This window comes from Acanthochromis polyacanthus, chromosome 9 (assembly GCF_021347895.1).
Source record: "Acanthochromis polyacanthus isolate Apoly-LR-REF ecotype Palm Island chromosome 9, KAUST_Apoly_ChrSc, whole genome shotgun sequence".
Classification (NCBI taxonomy): Eukaryota; Metazoa; Chordata; class Actinopteri; family Pomacentridae; genus Acanthochromis; species Acanthochromis polyacanthus.
This window is the reverse complement of record NC_067121.1, coordinates 41,101,008-41,121,307: the sequence shown is the minus strand read 5'-3', so window position 1 is coordinate 41,121,307 and position 20,300 is coordinate 41,101,008. Positions and strand designations below refer to the sequence as shown.

The window sequence follows — 20,300 nt, the reverse complement described above, 5'->3', positions numbered from 1 at the left end:
CATCGTGACACAAACTGGAAACAGCAGGATCCAGAGTTAGATTCTTCTTCACCGTATTAGCAGGAGCCCAGACCTCCTAACTTTGGATTTTTCACCTTTTTCATAACGCTGTTTCAGACCTGGTACAGCAGGACTCCTTGTTGCCGTGGTAACAGTCTCCAGGCCACGCTGCTGGACCATGCTGTACTTCCAGGTGGTGATTCTGGCGGCTGCGGTGATGCTGGTTTACTACTTTGAGTTCACCGACACGTTCAGTCCAGCCGAGCAGGGCTTCATCTGCAGAGACCCGGCTCTGAGCAGACCTGATCCTGGATCTGAGCAGTCCAGCAGCGTCCAGCCGGTGATCCTGTACTGTGTGGTGGGCGGACTGCCGGTGGTGCTGGTAGGTCACAGCTTTCCTTCATGGTCCTCAGCTGTACACGTGTAAAGACGGCGGATTTTTAATCAACATTTCCTCAACCCTGGTGTCATCCTGCAGGTCAAATGGACCTGTTCTAAAGTTAGAAAAGTGGGGAGAAAACTGTCCACAACATTTTTGAACATTCTGTTAATTTGATAGATATTGATCTTATATTCCCCATATTAAGGTTTATAATTCATATAATATAATTCACGCCCACTTCGCTCTGCATGTGAGAGACGCCTGGTGCTTCCAGTCCAGCACGGCTCCATATCTCTAACCAGACTCTTCTCCTCTGTGGTTCCCAAATGGTGGAACAATCTACCAAACTCTGTGCGTTCTGCTGAGTCCCTTTCTACTTTTAAGAGACAATTGAAGACTCAGTTGTTCAGAGAACACCTAGGCACTTAATCTGACTCCACCTTAGGGGTAGAATAAGTCAGGTGGTCCAAAACCCAGCACTTATTTAGCGCTGGCAAAGTAAAATAAAGGGGGGGGGGTTGGCATTTCTTCTGCAACTTGATGGCAACACCTTTGACCAATCGCACTCGAAGCACTTTTTGCACTTACTGCAGGTTTTTCCTTATGTCTGAATTCTTGCTTGTGTCGAACGTCGCTTTGGACAAAAGCGTCTGATAAATGAAACTGTAGAATTGCAGAATGTGTTTGTAGCCCCTCCAGCATTTGTGGGACATTTTGGAACATTTTTTGGTGGAAAAAAAGACATGTCAAAAAAAATTCTTTAAGAACATTCACATAAAAATCAACCAAAATCCAGCAAAGTTCACTGGATTTGGTAGATTTTTTTGTGAATGTTCTTAAAGAAAATAGAAGAAAATATCAGATATTTTTAGGATTTTTTTGGGAAGATTTTTACAAATTTTTTTGAAAATATTTACGAGAATTTTCTGACCAAATTTAGGGAGTGTGTTTTTTAAAATAAAACTTTTAAGGGAAACTTTTAAGGAATTATTGGAATTTTCTCCCTGAAGGTTTTGCAAATTTTCAGAAATTTGGGGAATTTTTTTGCTGAATTTTGGATTTCATGTTGAAAAAGGAAACAATATTTTTGGTGCCTGTAAATGAAAACAACAGGAGGGTTAAACACCATTCAAAGCACTGCATTTAGACTGAGTTTTTTGATTTCAAGTTTTAAAAAGTTGGATTTTGGTGGCTCTCTTCTCATGACAAATGATTTATAAGTTGTAATTTTCCAGGTAATATCTGTCGCCTTATCTATTGCATTCACTTATGTCCTGATGCGTCGATAAATTAGCCAGATGTGAGATGCATATATTTCTCCTTTTTCATTTTGTTTTGCAGATTTCAGGTGTAGAGGTGACTATCTTCCTCCTTCACTACAACCTGAACAACCTTTATGACCAGGAGAAGGCCGTCGTCATGGGAGACTGTTGCTACGTCAACCCCATGGTGCGCAGGACCTTCCGTTTCCTGGGTAATCTAAAGACAGCACAAACACAGCAGTGAAATATTTAATGCTGACATTCAGCTGTCTGTTTATATGTGTTTGCTTTATTTTTATTTTTTTGCTGATTCAGGATCTTTCTGGGTGGCTGATAAGTATTGCTAGTTTCATAATAATGTCATTCATTCATAGCCACATTTCCATAAAACTGCCACGGGAAATTAAAGCAAACTTGTGAAATGTCGCAAATGTAATTTTGGCTTTGGAGCGAGTTAACTGGGCTGCCTAATATCATCAGAAAGTAGCAGTTTATGCTGCATTACACATGACTGTAATAAACAGAGCAGAAAAAGATTAAATTAGAACCAGTTGTTAAAAAAAGAAATGCCTTATTTTCTCATTTTTATGATTCTAAACATGCTGGGCGCTCTGGGATGCCGTACCAAACAAGGAAAGTGATGGTCAGTGAACTCTGTAGTGTCTGTTTCATTTAACAGCTGTATTAGTGCTAGTTTCTTAGATCAGGTCATGCATTCACAGTCCTGTAGGATAGGTAGTATTTGTTCTATATGTGGATAGAAATAACACATAGCCTTTACATATTGTGTGTGTATGTATTTTTTATAACCTTAAAATATTTTTGCCATGATGGCACATCCAGGCTTCCACACTAAACAAGCAAAATTATAATGAATAAAACCTGGAGTTCCTGTCTCATTATTCTGATGTTGTCAGCCCAAGTTTCTCAGCTAAAGTCATGCTTTCACATTCCTGCATGATAGTCACTATTTGTAGTACGTTTGTATTGAAACCTGATTTATACAAGACATGGATCGAGTTACAATTAATTTGAAAGATGCCCCTTGTAGCACCAAACCCACAGAGAATTATTTCCCAACAACCCAAGCTAGATTTCCACCTCAGTCTGTCAGGTGTCACATTAACAGCTGATACAGGAGGTCCTCGGTTTACGACGTCCTCGACATACGGCGTTTCAGCGTTATGTTGGAACTGGTTACATGGAACTAGTTGATGAGCGGAGCGGATGAATACGTCGTCACACGACGCTATCAGACGGCTGTCATTCTCCGGTTGTACTCCACCTTGGATTGTGCTGCATTCACTAACTTTATGTCCTTCATTATGGCTCCCAGTGTAAGTCAGACTCTTCTGACGCTGGAAGAAAAGGAAAGCCGTCTCCATGGAAGTGAAATTAGACAGAATACAGTGTTTCCTCTACGATCATTTAGGAATGGCGGGCCGCCACTCCTAAATGATCGTAGAGGAAACACTGGAATAACACGTTTGGAACAGGGCGAAACACCGGCGAACATCGGCCGGCTGCTGATCCATATCATGATGCTCGTAACGGCTTTGCTTCCATTTTCACCCGAGTTCCGACTTACAGTGAAAATCGACTTCCATCGAACCGTAGGAACGGAACCCTCTGTTCTGTGTATGACACTTTAATTGCTGGAATTACAAAGAATATTTTCTTCGTGTTGGCAGTTCTGGACTGCCACAGCAACGACTCACATTCCTTCTGTATTGGAGGCTACATGCTAGCACCGTTTCACATGACACCAAGCCCCATGCGAACATGTTAGTAATGTTCTGTTGATCTGGAAGATTTGTTTCAAGAACAGTTTCCAGTAAAAATCAACAAACAAAAACATGCTTCTCTTAAATGTTCACACGTGTATCGTGTGTGTTTCTGTAGGTGTTTACGTCTTCGGTCTGTTCATGACAGACATTTTTGTCAACGCTGGCCAGATGGTGACAGGAAGTCTGGCTCCTTACTTCCTGTCTGTTTGCCGGCCCAATTACACGGCTCTGGACTGTCAGAACACGGCACGCTTCATCAGCCAATCAGACGCCTGCACCGGTAACCCCGATGACATCATGAGAGCCAGGAAGACGTTTCCGTCCAAAGAGGCAGCTCTGAGTCTGTACCTGGCTGTTTACCTGGCAGTGAGTTACCGTTCCATCAGGTTACCTTCACCACTTAGAAAAACGTTTCAATGCTTTATTTGGACTTTTATTGTGGAACTACTCTTTCCTGTCAGATGTATGTCATGTCCTGTGTTGGCTCCAATGGAGGTCGGCTGGCCGGGCCTCTGCTCAGTCTGTCGTTGGTCAGCGTGGCCGTTCTGACAGGAATCAACAGAGTGGCTGAAAACCGAAACCACTGGAGGGACGTGATCGCAGGACAAGCTGTTGGAGCTGCCATCGCCGTCTTTCTGGTCGGTTATTATCCATCTAGTGTGGCTTCTGTAGCAGATCTAACTGCTCAGATTAGCTCATATATGTTTAGATGTAGATGAACTAGTAAATTAATAGACCAGTATATAAACAGTGCTTAACTAATTAAAACTAAAATAACCATCAAAAATAAATGAGATGCTGCAAATGAATTTGTAAAAAGACATCTGCAAAGAACAGGAGTCACAGGAAACTCGTCTGGTTAGCTGACTTTCACCACAAAAACTCTCCTCTTGACTTCAAGCTAAACTGGTCGCCAAATTTCTATTTTTACTTTTACTTAGAGTCAGAAGCAAGTGTGTGAAATGATTTATGTAAATTTAACTGAGTGTGAAAAGCGTCAGGAGGTTTTTGCAGCACGTTTTGGTCGTGTGACTCCACATCCTGGTTTCCTTCAGGCACTAAAACGACTTTGGTTTCAGACAGCAGAAGAGTTAAACAGGACAGTGAACATGTGGGTACCAAAGCACGCCACTGAGTACCATTAGCTGTTGATTAGATAGATAATCATCTGCTGTTTCCATGTTAAGGTTTATAATGCGTTTGTAGCCCCTCCATCAACCCCCACCTCCACCCAACCCCAGACTTGTGCTTTCATCGTTGTGTCACCACATTTGCTTGTACAAACGCTCCATGTTCTAGTTTGGTGTTGCTCTGAACTTGTGTGTCCTAAATCCTGTTATAGTGCAGATTTAACGTTACACAGCATTTATCAGGAACAGTGTTGTTGGCTGCATTCACTTTTAACTGACTAAGGTTTAACTGTTTTAAATGATGCTAGAAGCTTTGCTGAGGTGGACTGATTACAGTACACACTTTAACAGTCCAGTTGGACTGAAAGACCTCAGACATCCTCTGACTTTTCCATCCCATCACTGCCTGCAGAGTCTCTAACTTCATTTAAGTCACTTCTGAAAACCCTCTTTTACAGACCTGTATTTGTGTGAGGTTTACTTTTAGCTTTACTTAGTTTTATTCTGTTTATTTTAGATGTTTTATTGACTTTTAGATGCCTGGTTCTTTGGTCTGATGTCGTCTCTCTGATTCTTTAATTCGCTGACTTTTTGATTTCTAATTTCTAACTTTAATTCTCAGTCTAATTCTTCAATTTTTAAGCTGCCTAGTTCATTTTTTATGATTCTTGATCTAGTTAATTGTCCATTTAATTTATTATCATGTTTACTGTTTGTTTTAAGTGACTGCTCTGACTCGTTTCCTTATTTCTTGTTTGATTGTCTGTTTCATGTTTTTAACGGTCAGAGCTCTTTGTGAACACTGTTCTTAAGGCTGCTATGTAAAAAAAAGCTTTTATTATTATGACTGTGAGGCTGACACTTTTGACACTTTTTAGGAAAGCTGTGATTTGCCTTTAATTTGGTTTGCACAGGTTTTCATCAGCTTTTCCCAAACTCATTAGAAGTTCTAAATTCTCCAGAAATCCTGTGCTGCCTCTGAAACCTGTGCTTGGTTCTCCTCAGGAATATCAGCTGACACGATGCTACAACCCGTTAGGAAACTCCTGCTCTATCCTGTAGAAACAGCCGGCCTTTCAGAAGCACCGTGGATCTCTGTGTGCTGTTCTGTGTTTGATATGAAGGGCGATGTGACCGTCAGAGCAGCAGACCAACATGTTCCCATATTCTCTCTGTATTAGAGAATGAACAGAGTGGTGGAGTCTGAATGGTGACTCAGCCGTTAATGAAATCCTGCCTTTAATGGATTCCACTATATGCTGTGTGTATAATCAGATTTGTACCTTTAGCTAACCCCAGCCATCTCCAATGTTTACCAATTATAGCTCCAAAAATGAGTAGAATAAGTCACATCACAGACCAGTTCTACATTAGCATCTCTACATGACCCCCAAGTGCAAATCAGAAACTCAAATCACAGCATTTATCAAGAATCATTTACTTTCTTTCACACTGATCACATTATTAAAGCAGTGTTTCGGTAATAAAGAGTCTCTTTTTAGGGAGTCGGTCCATCACTCATCGTTATGTGAGCTGGACAAAGATGTAAGGCTCTTTCCTTAAAAAGACTGGTCTAATGGACTGAATGGCTGCAGGACACACACACACACACACACACACAGCAAAGCTGTTATTGGTTGGATGAACTTGAATTCCTCTTGTGTACAGTGAGTCCTGCTAAAAGCTGGGTCACAGTAACACTGGAAGGAAAAACTGATGAATGTCTCCCTGCAGTTCCAGTGGAAGAACCGAACACCGGATGGTGTCTGGCTCATTCATTTGTTGCTTAGTGGTGTATATCTGTGTATTTACCTCATGATTAACGGCATAAATCACCTTTCTGGTCATGCAAACAGGTGGAAAGGCTCATTTTAAGCGACTGTCTGTTGTTCTGTGTGTCCAGGTGGTGTTTGTGGTCCAGTACTTTAAAAAGAGACCTAGACTTCCTCAGAGTCCCTCAGACGCTGGAACAGCTGACACCGACGAGGCTTCACCTCAGATCAACCACAGCAAGGACAACAGCGACAAATATGCTGTCGCACAGGTGGACTATTTATATCAAATAAGTTTGATTGATTGATTGATATCACACTTTTACATATTCTGCTGCAAAATAATCTAACACGATGGATGGATGGATGGATGGATGGATGGATGGATGGATGGATGGATGGATGGATGGAAGAATGGATGGATGGATGGAAGAATGGATGGAAGAATGGATGGATGGATGGAAGAATGAATGGATGGATGGATGAAGAATGGATGGATGGATGGATGGATGGATGGAAGAATGAATGGATGGATGGATGGATGGAAGAATGGATGGATGGATGGATGGAAGAATGGATGGATGGATGGATGGATGGATGGATGAATGGATGGATGGATGGAAGAATGGATGGATGGATGGATGGAAGAATGGATGGATGGATGGATGGATGGAAGAATGAATGGATGGATGGAAGAATGGATGGATGATGGATGGATGGAAGAATGGATGGATGGATGGAAGAATGGATGGATGATGGATGGATGGAAGAATGGATGGATGGATGGAAGAATGGATGGATGATGGATGGATGGAAGAATGGATGGATGGATGGATACTTTATTAATCCTGAGGGAAATTCAAAAAGCAAAAGTGACTTGCAGCGTCTTGGACATTAGGAATTAGTGCTTAACACTCCATGAAATGCTATAAAATAAAATAAATAGGAGGAGTCAGGAGTAATGTAGAACTTCTGCTTGAACATTTTTAATTCATGTGATTTTTCTGCCTGTCTAGACTCCTGGATCCTGCACAGAAGTCACATGACTATGACCTCCACCCCCACAGCATGAGCGTGGGGGACATGGACCTTTGTGTTTTCAGCTCATCGCCTTCTTCATCTGAAGCTGTCTGCTGCTTTTTGCAGCATTTCAGAATTAATCAGAAAACACCACTTTAATCAGGAGTAATTAGTGTAAATAGAGCAACAACAACAGGAGGAGGATGTGGTTCTCTCAGAGGGAAATCTGGAAGGTGCATTTAAAAAAGAACTGTGGTATTTATTTAGGCAAGATCACTGCTGTAAACCAGCTGTAGCATTAAATATAGTCTGATATGTTAGTACAATGCTACATGTATGTAATATATTACTGCTATTCATGCATCTTTATTTAAACACTTGGAACTAAAGACAGCATAGAATATCATAGTAATCGGTGAGTTATAGGGATCTGAAGGGGAAAACTGTAAAATAACAGAAGTACATTCATGCTGGTTGTATCTTTGGTGTGTGGTCATAGTTTCTGTCCTCCTGTCAAAGCCTATCGGCGTTCCACACAGAAACAACATCTGCATTTATTGTTCCAACCATTGATCAGATTCTGCAAATCTGTCTTTAGAAACAGGAGATCTCTGCTGCCATCTGGTGGTGCGGTTGCTTCATGGCCACTCCTATTGAAACCCTGTGGTTTATGGAAGATCTTAGTCTTTTTGTCTTTTCAAAGGTGAAAAATGAGGAAACATCGACTTTCTTCTTTTCTACATTTATTTTCCACAATGTAGAAGCAAACTGAAGCTACCAGCCCTGTGAAATAACACAAATAGACTTATGTATATTATATGATTTTTTTAACAAAATACTTTATCTTGGGCTATATAACACTATTTGTCTATTTCACTGATGTCTTCGGTGTCCACTTAGGATGAGGAGTGGCATGTTTACAGGGAGTCCTGCATCATAAATCCAAAATTTATGGTCATATTTTGTCTGTTTGTGGTCATATTTTGCCACTTTTTGGTCAGATTCAGCCTGCTTATGGCCACATTTCTCTTCTTTTTGGTCATGCTTTCACCGTTTCATGTCTTTCAGCAGACACTTTAAAACATATATTTAAAAAAAAGATCAATCCTTAAATCTGTGCCCCAGTTTACCAAAGATAATTTTCTTCCTATTTTCTCCTATAGTGCTGTTTTCTGAATTTTCTTGTCTGTGAGGATGTCATGTTTGAAAGCATAGTGTTGTGAATTACTTCAAACTCACAGGCCAGCAAAGAGATTATTGATTTCTGATTTAAAGGGTGACACAAAAAAAAAGAGCTTTTGAACAATCCAATAAAACCAAGAGTGATGGAAGAAAAACATTCTATTCATAGTAATTGAAACCTTAAAACATGCCATTTAAGAAACAGTGATGGAATTTTCATTTTTTATAATGATTTCCTGTAGATGGCGTCCTCCTGTACGAATGCATTCTTGAAATCTACCTGGGTCTATCTCAAGAGTAAAGAGTACACGACTCGACCAAGAACTCTGGATGAGTTAAAACAGAGAATTCAGGATGAATTTCACAGTATCCAGCTGAGATGCTGCAGCGATCAATGAGGAATCTCAACAGCAGATTTCAAGAATGCATTCGTACAGGAGGACGCCATCTACAGGAAGTCATTTTAAAAAATGAAAATTCCATCATTGTTTCTTAAATGGCATGTTTTAAGTTTTCAGTTACTATGAATAAAATATTTTTCTTCCATCACTCTTGGTTTTATTGGATTGTTAAAAAGTTCCCGTTTTTTTGTGTCATGCTGTATTTACCGTGTTTTGTCTCTCATGCAATGTCCCATGATACTTTACCTACTGCCACAATAATGGGTTTTGCCGTTTGTTTAAATAGGGACAGAATTACTATCGATTATATAGCTTTATTTATCAGTAACTTGCATCTGTGATATTGCTATCAAGCTTCTGTGGGGGTTTACACTCTGTTGGAAGAATTCTTTGAGACTTTATCTGGAAATTTGGATGTACAATATATTGTATGAACTATATTACTGAGCATATATATTATGATGTATAAACAGATGTGTGGTGTTTTGCTTACCTGTGATAAAATGTTTTGTCCAGTGGTGATTCTCGTCTGCTCTGAGAGTCAGGAAACAAAAAGAATGGATTAATAAAATGTTTTACAGGGGAAGATGGACTTGTAGTGAGTAATTGCTCCATATTAGTTAAAGTCGCCCTGTATGAGAAAAAGTTGTTTTATACTCGTTAAAGTTGCTCTATATTATTTGAAGTTGCTCTATATTAGTTAAAGTTGCTCAAAAATGAATTTAAGTTGTTCTAATTTAGTTAAAGTTGCTGTACATTGGAGTTGCTCTAAAAATGAGTTCAAATTGCTCTATATTAGTTAAAGTTGCTCTAAGATGAGCTAAGGTTGACGTACTTGTGTAAAAAAATCAAATACATGGTTGAAACTTCCAGCTTTTGTCACTGCAACTGCCATCTGATATGCGACCAAAACATCCTAAATACTGACATTTGTACTCAGTGGAACTTTTCTGTAATCAGTGGTGTTAAATAACACTGCTTAAAATCTGTTAAAATCATCCTGTAACTGTGTATTTAGATATTTACATCCATCTGTGGTGAACATGAAGCTACAGAAGGTCTGAAACTGCTGTCATAGTTACTAATCAGTCAGCTGCTAATGAACTGGTGGCTTTTTTTCTGTTTGTTTACTTCAGCAGAGAATTTTAGTTTGCCTCTGTCAGCAACGCTCCTGTCTTTTCTATTGGCTGATGGGAGGACACGCACTGTCAATCAACTGACACACCGCAGAGCCCCGCCTACCCGCACCTGCAGCCGAGAGGGTCTCGCGCTCAGTTAGTCAGTTAGTCAGCGGTCAGAGCAGCTCGTGGGAGGTAAGCTAACTGGGCTGTGTTTGTTCCGTTTTTCCTTCATAAAATGTGCTAATTAATTAAAGTTAAAGTGTTCTGTCGTTTCACAGCGACATAATAAGACGTTAATTCATCTGTTTAAACTACTTTAACTTTATTGACTCAAGTTTTCCGACATGTACTAACAATATTTTATCATATAAATAACACTGTTAGCCAGCTAGCCGATACAAACGACAACAATTCAACAACAGCAGGAGGCTGGTAACGTTACACCGCTAAAGCTAAATATTCTCTCTTTAAAGGAGTGAACTTGGTTAGGAGTTATGTAGCACATTTGTAATCAAAATATGTTATAAATAAACCTCAAGCTGAAGTGAGTTTATCGTTTAGAAAGAAAGACAACACAGGGAGAGATGGAGATAATTCCTTAATTCTGTTTAAGCTTCAGTTTCTCCTGGATTCTGCTTAGAGCCCAGAGTGTAATGTGGGCTGATTTACCTCCAGTTATTTACCGATTTAAGTTCTTATTCTGAAACATTTGCTGCTTTATTGTCAGTAATTACTTGAATGTACAGGATTTATAACACATTTGCAGTTGTGGATGCTTCATCTCTTCAGCATGAGTGTGAACTTTTGCATGAATTTCCAAACAGCACAAACCTTTCAGCACACAGCCGTACATATGTTACATTACATTAGCTGGAACTGGTTTGTTGTCCTCGCAGCCCAAGAAAAAAACAAACCAAACAAAGACATTTTTCTCCAAGTTTGCTAGTTTAAATGGTTCTAGTGGAATGGGACGCTTCATCCCTCATCTGTAGACTGAGAATATTCACCAATCTGTAGTGTTTTTAAAGCCTTCGAAGTGCCAGAGGACATTTATTTTTGTTTGAACAAAATCTAAGATCCTTCTTACACACACAAAATACACTACCAGTCAAAAGTTTGGACACACCTTCTCATTAACTATTTTAAACATTGCAGATTAATACTGAAGACATGTAAACTATAAACATCTGGAATTATGTTGTAAACAAAAGTGTTAATCTTCAATGTAGAAAATAATACAAATAAATAAAAATGTGTTTACTTTGGATGTCTTGTGCACAGGACAGAAAACAGATCATCTTTTAGGACTTTGACATGTTGGTGGCACAGCTTTCACTTTGCTTCTAATTAATTGTACCACAGTGGAGCTGAATAGTGCGTTAAGCTGCAATCTGATGGGATGAAAAATTGGTTTAACTGCAATAGTCTCGACTGCCTCGCTTTACACCACAACACAGAAATAAAATGAGCAGATATTTGAGCAGAGCACATGGTGGTGGTGCTGATCGGCCCACATGGTGTTCTGACTAGTTGGCAAGCAGATGGCTTACACAGATTAACGGCCTCATGAGAAGATTAGCTCCGGTTAGCAGCTACTTTACCGACTGACTGACAGGCTGCTAGAAGCTCTGCGCTGCCTGGCGTTTGTAAAAGCGGGAGAAAATTCAGTTGTGCTGATCGATCACCAGAGGCCTGGTAGGCGAGTGTGTTTTCACTTCAGTGAACAGAAACCTAAAAACGGTGTGACGGTAGAGTTTGTGACTGTCCCGACAGGCTGGAGGCAGGTCTACTGAACCCTGTCTGAGGGCCGACAGACTGGATGTGTTTGTAGGAGTTAGGGCAGAATAATACGGAGTTCCTACCCCTCACTGTGGATGGATCGGTTTATTATAGAGCAAAATAATCTGGCAGCCCTTTGTCCTGTCTGACCTGAGGCAGTGGGTCAATAACATGTTAGGATTGTGTTTATTATCTGTAATATATTAGTTATACTGCTGACATACAGCCCAGAGAGTTAGGAAAGAGTTGGTAAAACACCCAGATAGCTTCTCTGAGATGTAAAATCTGATCAAATAGACTGATTAGATAGAAGTGTGTGTGCCTTTAATTAACCATATGGGTTTAACACAGACTTATGCAAATGCTGACCTGGAAATAGAAGCGGAAAATGTGAATGTTTCCTTCTAAGAATACCTTCCACCCCGTCGAGCCCTTTATCCATGTGTTTGAACCAACCCTGACCTACATCTAAATTAAACACACGGCCTTCCTGACTCTGCAGGGCGGCTAATTAACTAAAAACACTGCTGCAAAGGGGTGTTAAAGGCCTGTAATTATACACTGAATTCATTGTGCACCATGAGCCTTGGTTTTGAGGTTTACAGTTCAATACATAAAGCAAAACATGTATGACATTTATTTTAATTTAACATTGAAAAAATGGAAATGTTCTACAGTGCAGTCAGGGCTCTGAAATGCTGCATTCTGTGAATAATCAAAAACCTCTCAGCTGTTTACTTTCCACCTTTAAAATGCCCGTTAAGTTCTCAAAGTCCTGTCAGCGTCTTGGTGCAGTTGTTGTGATCCGATTGTTGTGTTTACTGAAAAACAGACTTATTTCACTCTTATGCAGCATAGAGGCATTCAGAGCAGCACATTATGAATATTTTAGCATTTTGAAAGTCTTAGTGTATGTGTATTTTTCTACATAAGAGAAATCAGTCACAGAAGGACCTGTGCAAATCAATAATTTCCCACGCACAGAATAATCCTGTTCGTGTTACTTTCCACTCCTGGTCTGATGTTGTGTTTCAGCTTGATCAGCCTTTAAAACACCGTTCAGTCACATGTTTCCGTCTTCATACCACTAGAACGTAGAACTTGTTGAATCTCACTGTAAATGTCTGTTAATTGGCCAATTAGTGGACTAAAGTACGACCTTGACTGATCGGATGCTCATTTGATTTATTCCGTTCTTCAGAGTGAACAGGTTAATGTTGACATGGAGCATTACTGACAGTAGAGGTATTTATTTTTATGTTTTTAAGCTGACGGCTTGCAGCATTTCAGCAAATGTTAAATGACAAAAAATAATATTTTATGTGTGTCTTTTGTTTGCATGTCAGTCGTACATGTTTCTGTAGACATAAAAAACACACCGACATGAATGTCAGCTTAGGACTGTTCTATGCGTTTTAAAACGCTTTTTAACGTTCGTTAACAGCAGCACAGATGGCCTAAACAAAATAAAAACTTTCCTGACAGCTGGACCAGCAGCACTTTCCCACTGACCTGCTGGATATAAATAAAAGATCTGACCCTGCCAGAGCGGTGTATTTCTGAACAGGAAGTCAGAAACCTCCTCCATGACCTGCAGCAGCTGCTTCAGACGTTTAGTTCATGTAAAAGAGTAAACGTAGCTGCAGTGATTTATGGGAAACACCTGATAGAGGCCTGTGCTGTATACATGCAACCCAATCCAGCCAGAAATGTGATCATTCCATCATGTTAGGAGGAAGATCTAGGCTAAAACGAGATATGAGGCTGCTTCTAAAGTGATCAAAACCCTGACTGAGGGTCTGTGTGGCAGACAGCCAGCTGGACGTAGAGTCTGTACCTCCTGGTTTCATGGACTGACAGCTGACAGCTCCAACAACAATGAACTTAGCAAGAAATGAAGCTCTATGAGGGACAAAAGAAACAACAAGAGGCATGGAGGGAACAGAGCAGAGAAGGAAGCAGTTTTAACTCTGTAAAATTATAAATAAAGCAGATTTAATGTGACTGGGCAATTTTATAGTGAAGGTGTAAAGCAGCATTTTTCTTTGCTTGATTTCCAGTAACCTGTCACTTTAAGGGTACATTTATCCAGTGGTGCTGCATTTTTATTTTGATCTTCTTCTTCATTTTGTAGCTGCACCTTGTGGCAGGTTTTCAGCAGGACTAGTGATCATATTCAGTAAAAATAAGGTTTGAAGAAAGGAGCATTACTAAACTATAAGTAGAACATTCTGGACTTTTATTGTCTGTAAACATCATGCATGTCAACTCCCTGAGATCTAAGTGGGACCAGTTCTATTTAAAGACTCCTTCTGGTGAAAATCCAGGTTTGTTTTTGGTGTAGCATGTTCATGTGGTTGGATTATGTTCATTTTGTCTTTATATATATATATTATATATATGTGGTGTGTTTCACATGCTGATGGCTGAACATGGCCGGCTTTCCACAGCAGTATACTTACAGAAACATGGATTCTTCCTGCCGTTCACACGTGATTTTCTTCGTTGCTCTTCCTTAGAATTGTTGTGTGATTTGAGCATGCATGCCTGGAGAGAATAGTTTTACAGTATTTGAGCAGTTTAGGAGAGTTTTAAGTCGGGTGAAACACATTTTCAAAGCAGGAAATGATTATATTCTGGAAATAACTTGGATTGACAGAGATCACTTTTTAAGGGTTTAAATCATTTGTGTGTGTACCATGGTGTGTCATAAACTTCTCTCTTTTCTTTTCCACTTTGTCGTCCTTCTGTGTGTCTGGAGGCAGCATGGAGGAGTGTGATCTGCTGAAGGAGAGGCTCCAGGCCATCACTGTAAACCTCTGTTACTACTTTATCACTGCTCTGCTCAGTGTCTTCTCAGGAAAACATGTCAGAGTTCTGTATCCATAGCTATCTGCTACTGTTGACAGTATAGTAGAATAAAATAGTAATTATGTCTTCATTAGTCATTTAACTTCAGTTTACTGTAAATCTGTTGCACATTTAAGCGTTTGTGTTTGACGGAACAGGAGAGGCATCGCATTCAAGAGGACATTAGACAGAAGAAACTGGAACTGGACCAGGAAAAACTCAAAGTACAGCATCTAAAGGTTTGTTCCGCTCATTTCTGCTGTGTGAATAAATGTGTAAACGGTCAGCAGTAGCAGCAGATGACGTATGGGTATTATCTGCTGTTAGGATGAATGGCAGAGAGCCTGTAGTCATCAGTTTGTCCATCTGTCTGACCACCGCTGTTATTGTGATCCACACTGTTGAACCTTGTGTGCTTTGAAATGACCAGAAAAAGGCCCTGAGAGAACAGTGGCTGCTGAAGGACTCCACCGTCCTCCATGCAGGAGACTCCACACAACAGCAGAACCTTCTGAGTGACCAGCAGCAGACCAGAGCGCTGCAGCTGCACATCCACAAGTACACACACTCACACACACTAGTATGAATCCACAAGTACACACACACACTCACACACACTAGTATGAACCCACAAGTACACAACACACTCACACACTCTAGTATGAATCCACAAGTACACACACACTCACACACTCTAGTATGAACCCACAAGTACACACACACTCACACACACTAGTATGAATCCACAAGTACACACACACACTCACACACACTAGTATGAACCCACAAGTACACACACACACTAGTATGAATCCACAAGTACACAACACACTCACACACTCTAGTATGAATCCACAAGTACACAACACACACACACACTAGTATGAACCCACAAGTACACACACACACTCACACACTCTAGTATGAATCCACAAGTACACAACACACACACACACTAGTATGAACCCACAAGTACACACACACACTCACACACTCTAGTATGAATCCACAAGTACACACACACACTCACACACACTAGTATGAACCCACAAGTACACACACACACTAGTATGAATCCACAAGTACACAACACACTCACACACTCTAGTATGAATCCACAAGTACACAACACACACACACACTAGTATGAACCCACAAGTACACACACACACTCACACACTCTAGTATGAACCCACAAGTACACACACACTCACACACACTAGTATGAACCCACAAGTACACAACACACTCACACACACTAGTATGAACCCACAAGTACACACACTCACACACACTAGTATGAACCCACAAGTACACACACACACTCACACACACAGTAGTAGATCTACAACAGTCACATCTCCAGCAGGAGCTGCTGGTGCTGCTTTAACCTGCTCTGACTGCTGCTGCTTTAGGATAGAGATGGAGGTGGAAGCTCTGGAGAGAGAGGAGTCTATGATTTCTACCAATGAGACCTTCATCCTGACCAGACTGAAGGCTGTGGAGAAAAGTTCAGAGGCTATCATAAAGGTACACAGACCCTCAGAGCTGGAGTTTTGTGCTTTCATGAAGCTGCTCTCACTGATGTGTTTCTGTCTTCCAGGAGGTCCAGGACAGCTTTGTTCCTGGTAAGTCCTGACATCATGTTTGGTTCTCCACCTGCACAGGAACCATCCTAACGGTTCTGTTACCTGTCCCATAGAACCGGTACAGGTCGCCACGGTGATCCCTGACATCCCAGAATCCCTCTCTTCACCGAGCAGCACACACTCTGAACCCAACACAACAAGAAAGAGTGAGACTTTTGCACACATTTGTGCAGCGTTAAATCCATGCACAGTTTTAGTTCCACTGAAATCTGCAGGATGTAAACATGCAGACAGTAATCAGAACGTTTAGTAAAGTGTGGTCATGTTCAGTAATCTGGTTTGATGAAAACACAGATTAGAGATTCTTTGATGTGATGTTTAGACGTCCAGCATATCAGCAGCTGTAATAATCCTCAGTGTGTAGCCAGCAGTAGGAAAGCAGAGCTCTGGTTGTTTCAGCCCCATCCTGGTTATTAGCAGTTCATTGGTAGTAATAAAGGAGTCTGTTAACCAGTGTATTGAACCTATATATGTGAAGTTACAGCATGTTTGATTCATTATTGAATTCCTTTTCAGTCAGTGCTGCTGGACTCATTTATTCCTTCAGTAGACGTTTAAACAATGTGTGTGTGTGTGTCTCAGCTGTGTTTGCCATGGACATGAATGTGACTAAAAACATGCTGACTGGGGAGAACACGGTACTTTCTACTGCCACTGTTCCTCCTGAAGAGTTCCACCAGCACAACGGGCTGAAGGTGTTTGATGACGGCAGGAAGTGTGTTTACGCCCTCAGTCCTCCAGAGGTACTCCTGTTTGTTGCTGTATTACTCTGTTTTATCCTGGATTAAATCAGTTAATCCATTTGTTTTTGAATGTTCTAAATGGTTTTTTATTCTTTTACCCACTTATTCATTTTCTTTGTTGCTATGAACCAGATTTCGCATTTGTGGACCATCTTTTATTTTCTTACATCAGAAGTGATTCCTCCGTATCTCAATGTACATCTGAGATTAAAAAACAGTTGAATGGACAAATGAATGGCTTTGCTGCTCTGATTAGATGTTTGAGCTGTTTGTTGCATCAGCGCTCCACTGACTCCTTAGAAACTGCTGTAACTCTCACTTTTTAGGCAGACTCATCCTGGGTTTGTTGCATGCAAAGACAAGTGTGTCGGTGTAAAATATATTAGCTTCGTTAAGAGGAATCAGATTTTTCTCTTACAGTCCAGTAACTCCAGAATGATGACTGTACGCGTTGTTGTTGACAGACTATGAGTTCATCTGTGTTATTTTGTCAAGGAGATAATGTTGGGATGTAAGGCAGTAAAAATAGCTGCTGTTTTCTGCTTTTTTCATTTTGTACCTCCAGGGGTCACATGACCAGAGCAGTGTTTCTGAGCTGTCAGCCAATGAGGTGGAACAGTTACTGAGAAGTGCCACGGTGCATCGCCAAGCAACGCATCAAAGCTACCACCAGAATCCCAGGAAAAGAGAAGATCTTAGCTTCTGTAGCCGCCAAGACCTCAGAGACCGAGAGCAGGAACGTTACAGAGCCGAGGAAGACTTTACCTGGCAGAGAAAACCACACGACGATCACCGCTGTCACCAGGAAAGCCTTTACATCAGGCACCAAGACAGAAGCAACCATGGCAACCTGAGGGAACGACAGCGCCTTGGAAACCACAACGGCCTTCACCACGGCAACCAGAGCGATCGTCACTGCAGCTCGTACAAAGTGAGAGATCATCACAGTGTTCAGGAAGACAGGCCGACCAGCCACCAAACCAACGGCATCGTCAGAACCAACAGCGGGATGAATGGGAGCAGATCCAGTGGCTTCTCTTCACTCAGATCACATGACCAGGAAGTAGTGATGGCCCACCAACCACAGCTTAGCTACACTCCAGCCAGTTATATTCCTCTGAAAGATTACATCAGCGTTGACGAGGAGGAGCTTTATCGCTACAACCGGCCGTCTTACATCCAAACTGAGAACAGCCTCAGCCAATCCAGCGCTCTGTACGGTGGCCCCGCCCACTGCGACCGGGTCCCCTCCCCCCTCTATGGAGACGACACGCCTTACACCATCCTCACCGCCTTGGACACCACCGAGCCCATCACGGCCATCTTCATGGGCTTCCAGACGGCCCAGGACGACAGCGGAGTTCAGGAGTTTGACGGCTCCCTGAAGGCCGAGCTGGTCATCATCGAGGACACAGAGGACCACCATGAAGACCTCAGGAAGGAGAAGAAGAACCACGTCCAGGGTCCAGGAAGTTCCACTAACAGACTTCTGGAGGGAGGTGGAGGACGGACAGAGAAGCGAGTGGGAGCAGGTATCAGAAAGATGCAGCGGAAACAGAAACCGTGCTGTAGAGTCTGCTAGCTGGACTAACGCATGCCTGAGCCTCCAACACTAACTCGGTACACACCTGTCTGTTAAACTAACGGCTGATTGCGGTGTTTGTTTGTTTTTATGGTGTTTGAAATGGGCTGCATCACTCACACACTGACTGAAGACGTGGAATCATCAGCAGAGCCTCATTTCTGCTTCATCAGTGACTAGTCAGATAAAGTTTGATGAGCCTCTTGTCCTGTTGAATCTCAGCCATCTGTAAAGTTTTAGCCATCAATATTTCTTAGCGCTGTAGTGACTAAAGCACATGACTGATGGGTTCTGTTTTGGTTCCAGGTAACGTTTGACTGTACCTTCAGTCACTGCTTTCTGGAGTTGATTCCAACTTAGAGCTGGTTCCAGATGTCCGTGTAGATTCCCAGATTCCTCGTCCTCCAGGTCATTGGAGCCTCAGTCAGAAAGGAGCAACTGGACTGTCTTATACATTTATATCTTGCATTTCCCTCGGGATTAATCTGTCTATCCATCCATCCATCTATCCATCCATCCATCCATCCATCCATCCATCCATCCATCCATCCATCCATCGGCAGCATCAGGAAACTCAGAAAATACCTCCTATATGTCTTATGTCTTCCAAAACAATGATCACAGTTTAACAGTTTCTGTATCAGTTTGTAGAGAAATTATTTTAAATGTATTTTGGAGAATATAATTTTAAAAAAATGATCAAAAAGATACAGAAAACACAGATTTTGTACACCTAATATCCATGTTAAATCCTCCAACACATAAAACATGATTTGGACATGCCAACAAGTTCAAACTGATGTTGATTTTTCACCTGAGGAGGAGCTGCCCTACCTCACTGAGACTGATGATGGAGTGTCACCTTGTGGCCAAGTTTGGTACGACATTCCTCTGCCACTTCATACTTCTGCTCTACTCTTAACTCAGCTGTTTTTATTTGTAACTGTGCATTTTAGAATTTTACATAAAACAACAGGTGATCACCAGTGTTCCAGTCTAAACCAGGTGTTTATTCACCTGTGACTCCTCATAGAAGTTCCAAACCATTTGGGACCTAAATAAACCAACATATCAGAAAAATCAGAGACTAGAGAAATGCTTTTTGTATCATCTCAGTACCTCACAGATCGGTCTGGTGTCAGCTTCAAAGGTTTTTTTTGTGAAATTGGACCTAATGTGGGTCATGCATCGATCCATCTGTTTGTGTTAAATGTTTTGAATATAACTTTACTTACACTTGTAAAGACCATGAATAAATCACTGGCAGTCTGGAGTTTCCAATAACTCCTATAATGTACTTTTCTGTGATGGAATGAGTGTAACGTTTTCATGTGTGTTATGAAAAAAAATCATACAATGAAGTTGTTTTGCAGGTTGATTGCAGGTCTTTGTGGAAATATGTCCAAATCTGCTGGGTCAAAGATATATATCCTGCAATTCTACCATTTCCTTAAATGTCCTTCATCAGTTTTCACCTTTTGGTCGCCGTTTAAAAGCTTCTGGTTGTATCGTTGACCTCCTCTAGACAGAAATAGTGCTTAGCTAGATTTGTTGGCTTTCTGATGCAGACTTGGTTTTTTCATCACAGTCCACAGATTAGTTCAGGACTTTGGGGAGTCCAGACCTTCTAGCCTGGTTTC

At 41.1% G+C, this 20,300-nt stretch overlaps 2 protein-coding genes across 3 annotated transcripts; both read left to right on the top strand.

Moving 5' to 3' along the window:
* Positions 1-173: 173 nt before the first annotated feature.
* On the top strand, positions 174-9,522 carry LOC110958016 (phospholipid phosphatase-related protein type 5-like). Its single transcript, XM_051953979.1, is given in 6 exon segments — positions 174-382; positions 1,724-1,856; positions 3,547-3,842; positions 3,845-4,069; positions 6,465-6,605; positions 7,350-9,522. Coding segments are annotated over 6 exon segments (1,029 nt in total). The 5' UTR covers positions 174-178; the 3' UTR covers positions 7,380-9,522.
* Positions 9,523-10,090: 568 nt separating this feature from the next.
* palmda (palmdelphin a) lies at positions 10,091-19,944 on the top strand. 2 transcript variants are annotated; one of them, XM_022204283.2, is made up of 10 exons: positions 10,091-10,249; positions 14,602-14,647; positions 14,845-14,925; positions 15,117-15,244; positions 16,102-16,216; positions 16,290-16,314; positions 16,389-16,481; positions 16,918-17,078; positions 17,644-18,610; positions 18,967-19,944. In XM_022204283.2, exons 2-10 carry the CDS (start codon positions 14,603-14,605, stop codon positions 18,975-18,977), a joined length of 1,626 nt encoding a protein of 541 aa, XP_022059975.2. In that variant the 5' UTR covers positions 10,091-10,249; position 14,602; the 3' UTR covers positions 18,978-19,944. The 2 variants fall into 2 exon arrangements, with proteins under 2 accessions (XP_022059975.2, XP_051809675.1); XM_051953715.1 differs by having other exon boundaries at positions 10,092-10,249; positions 17,644-19,944.
* The last annotated feature ends 356 nt before the right edge of the window (positions 19,945-20,300 follow it).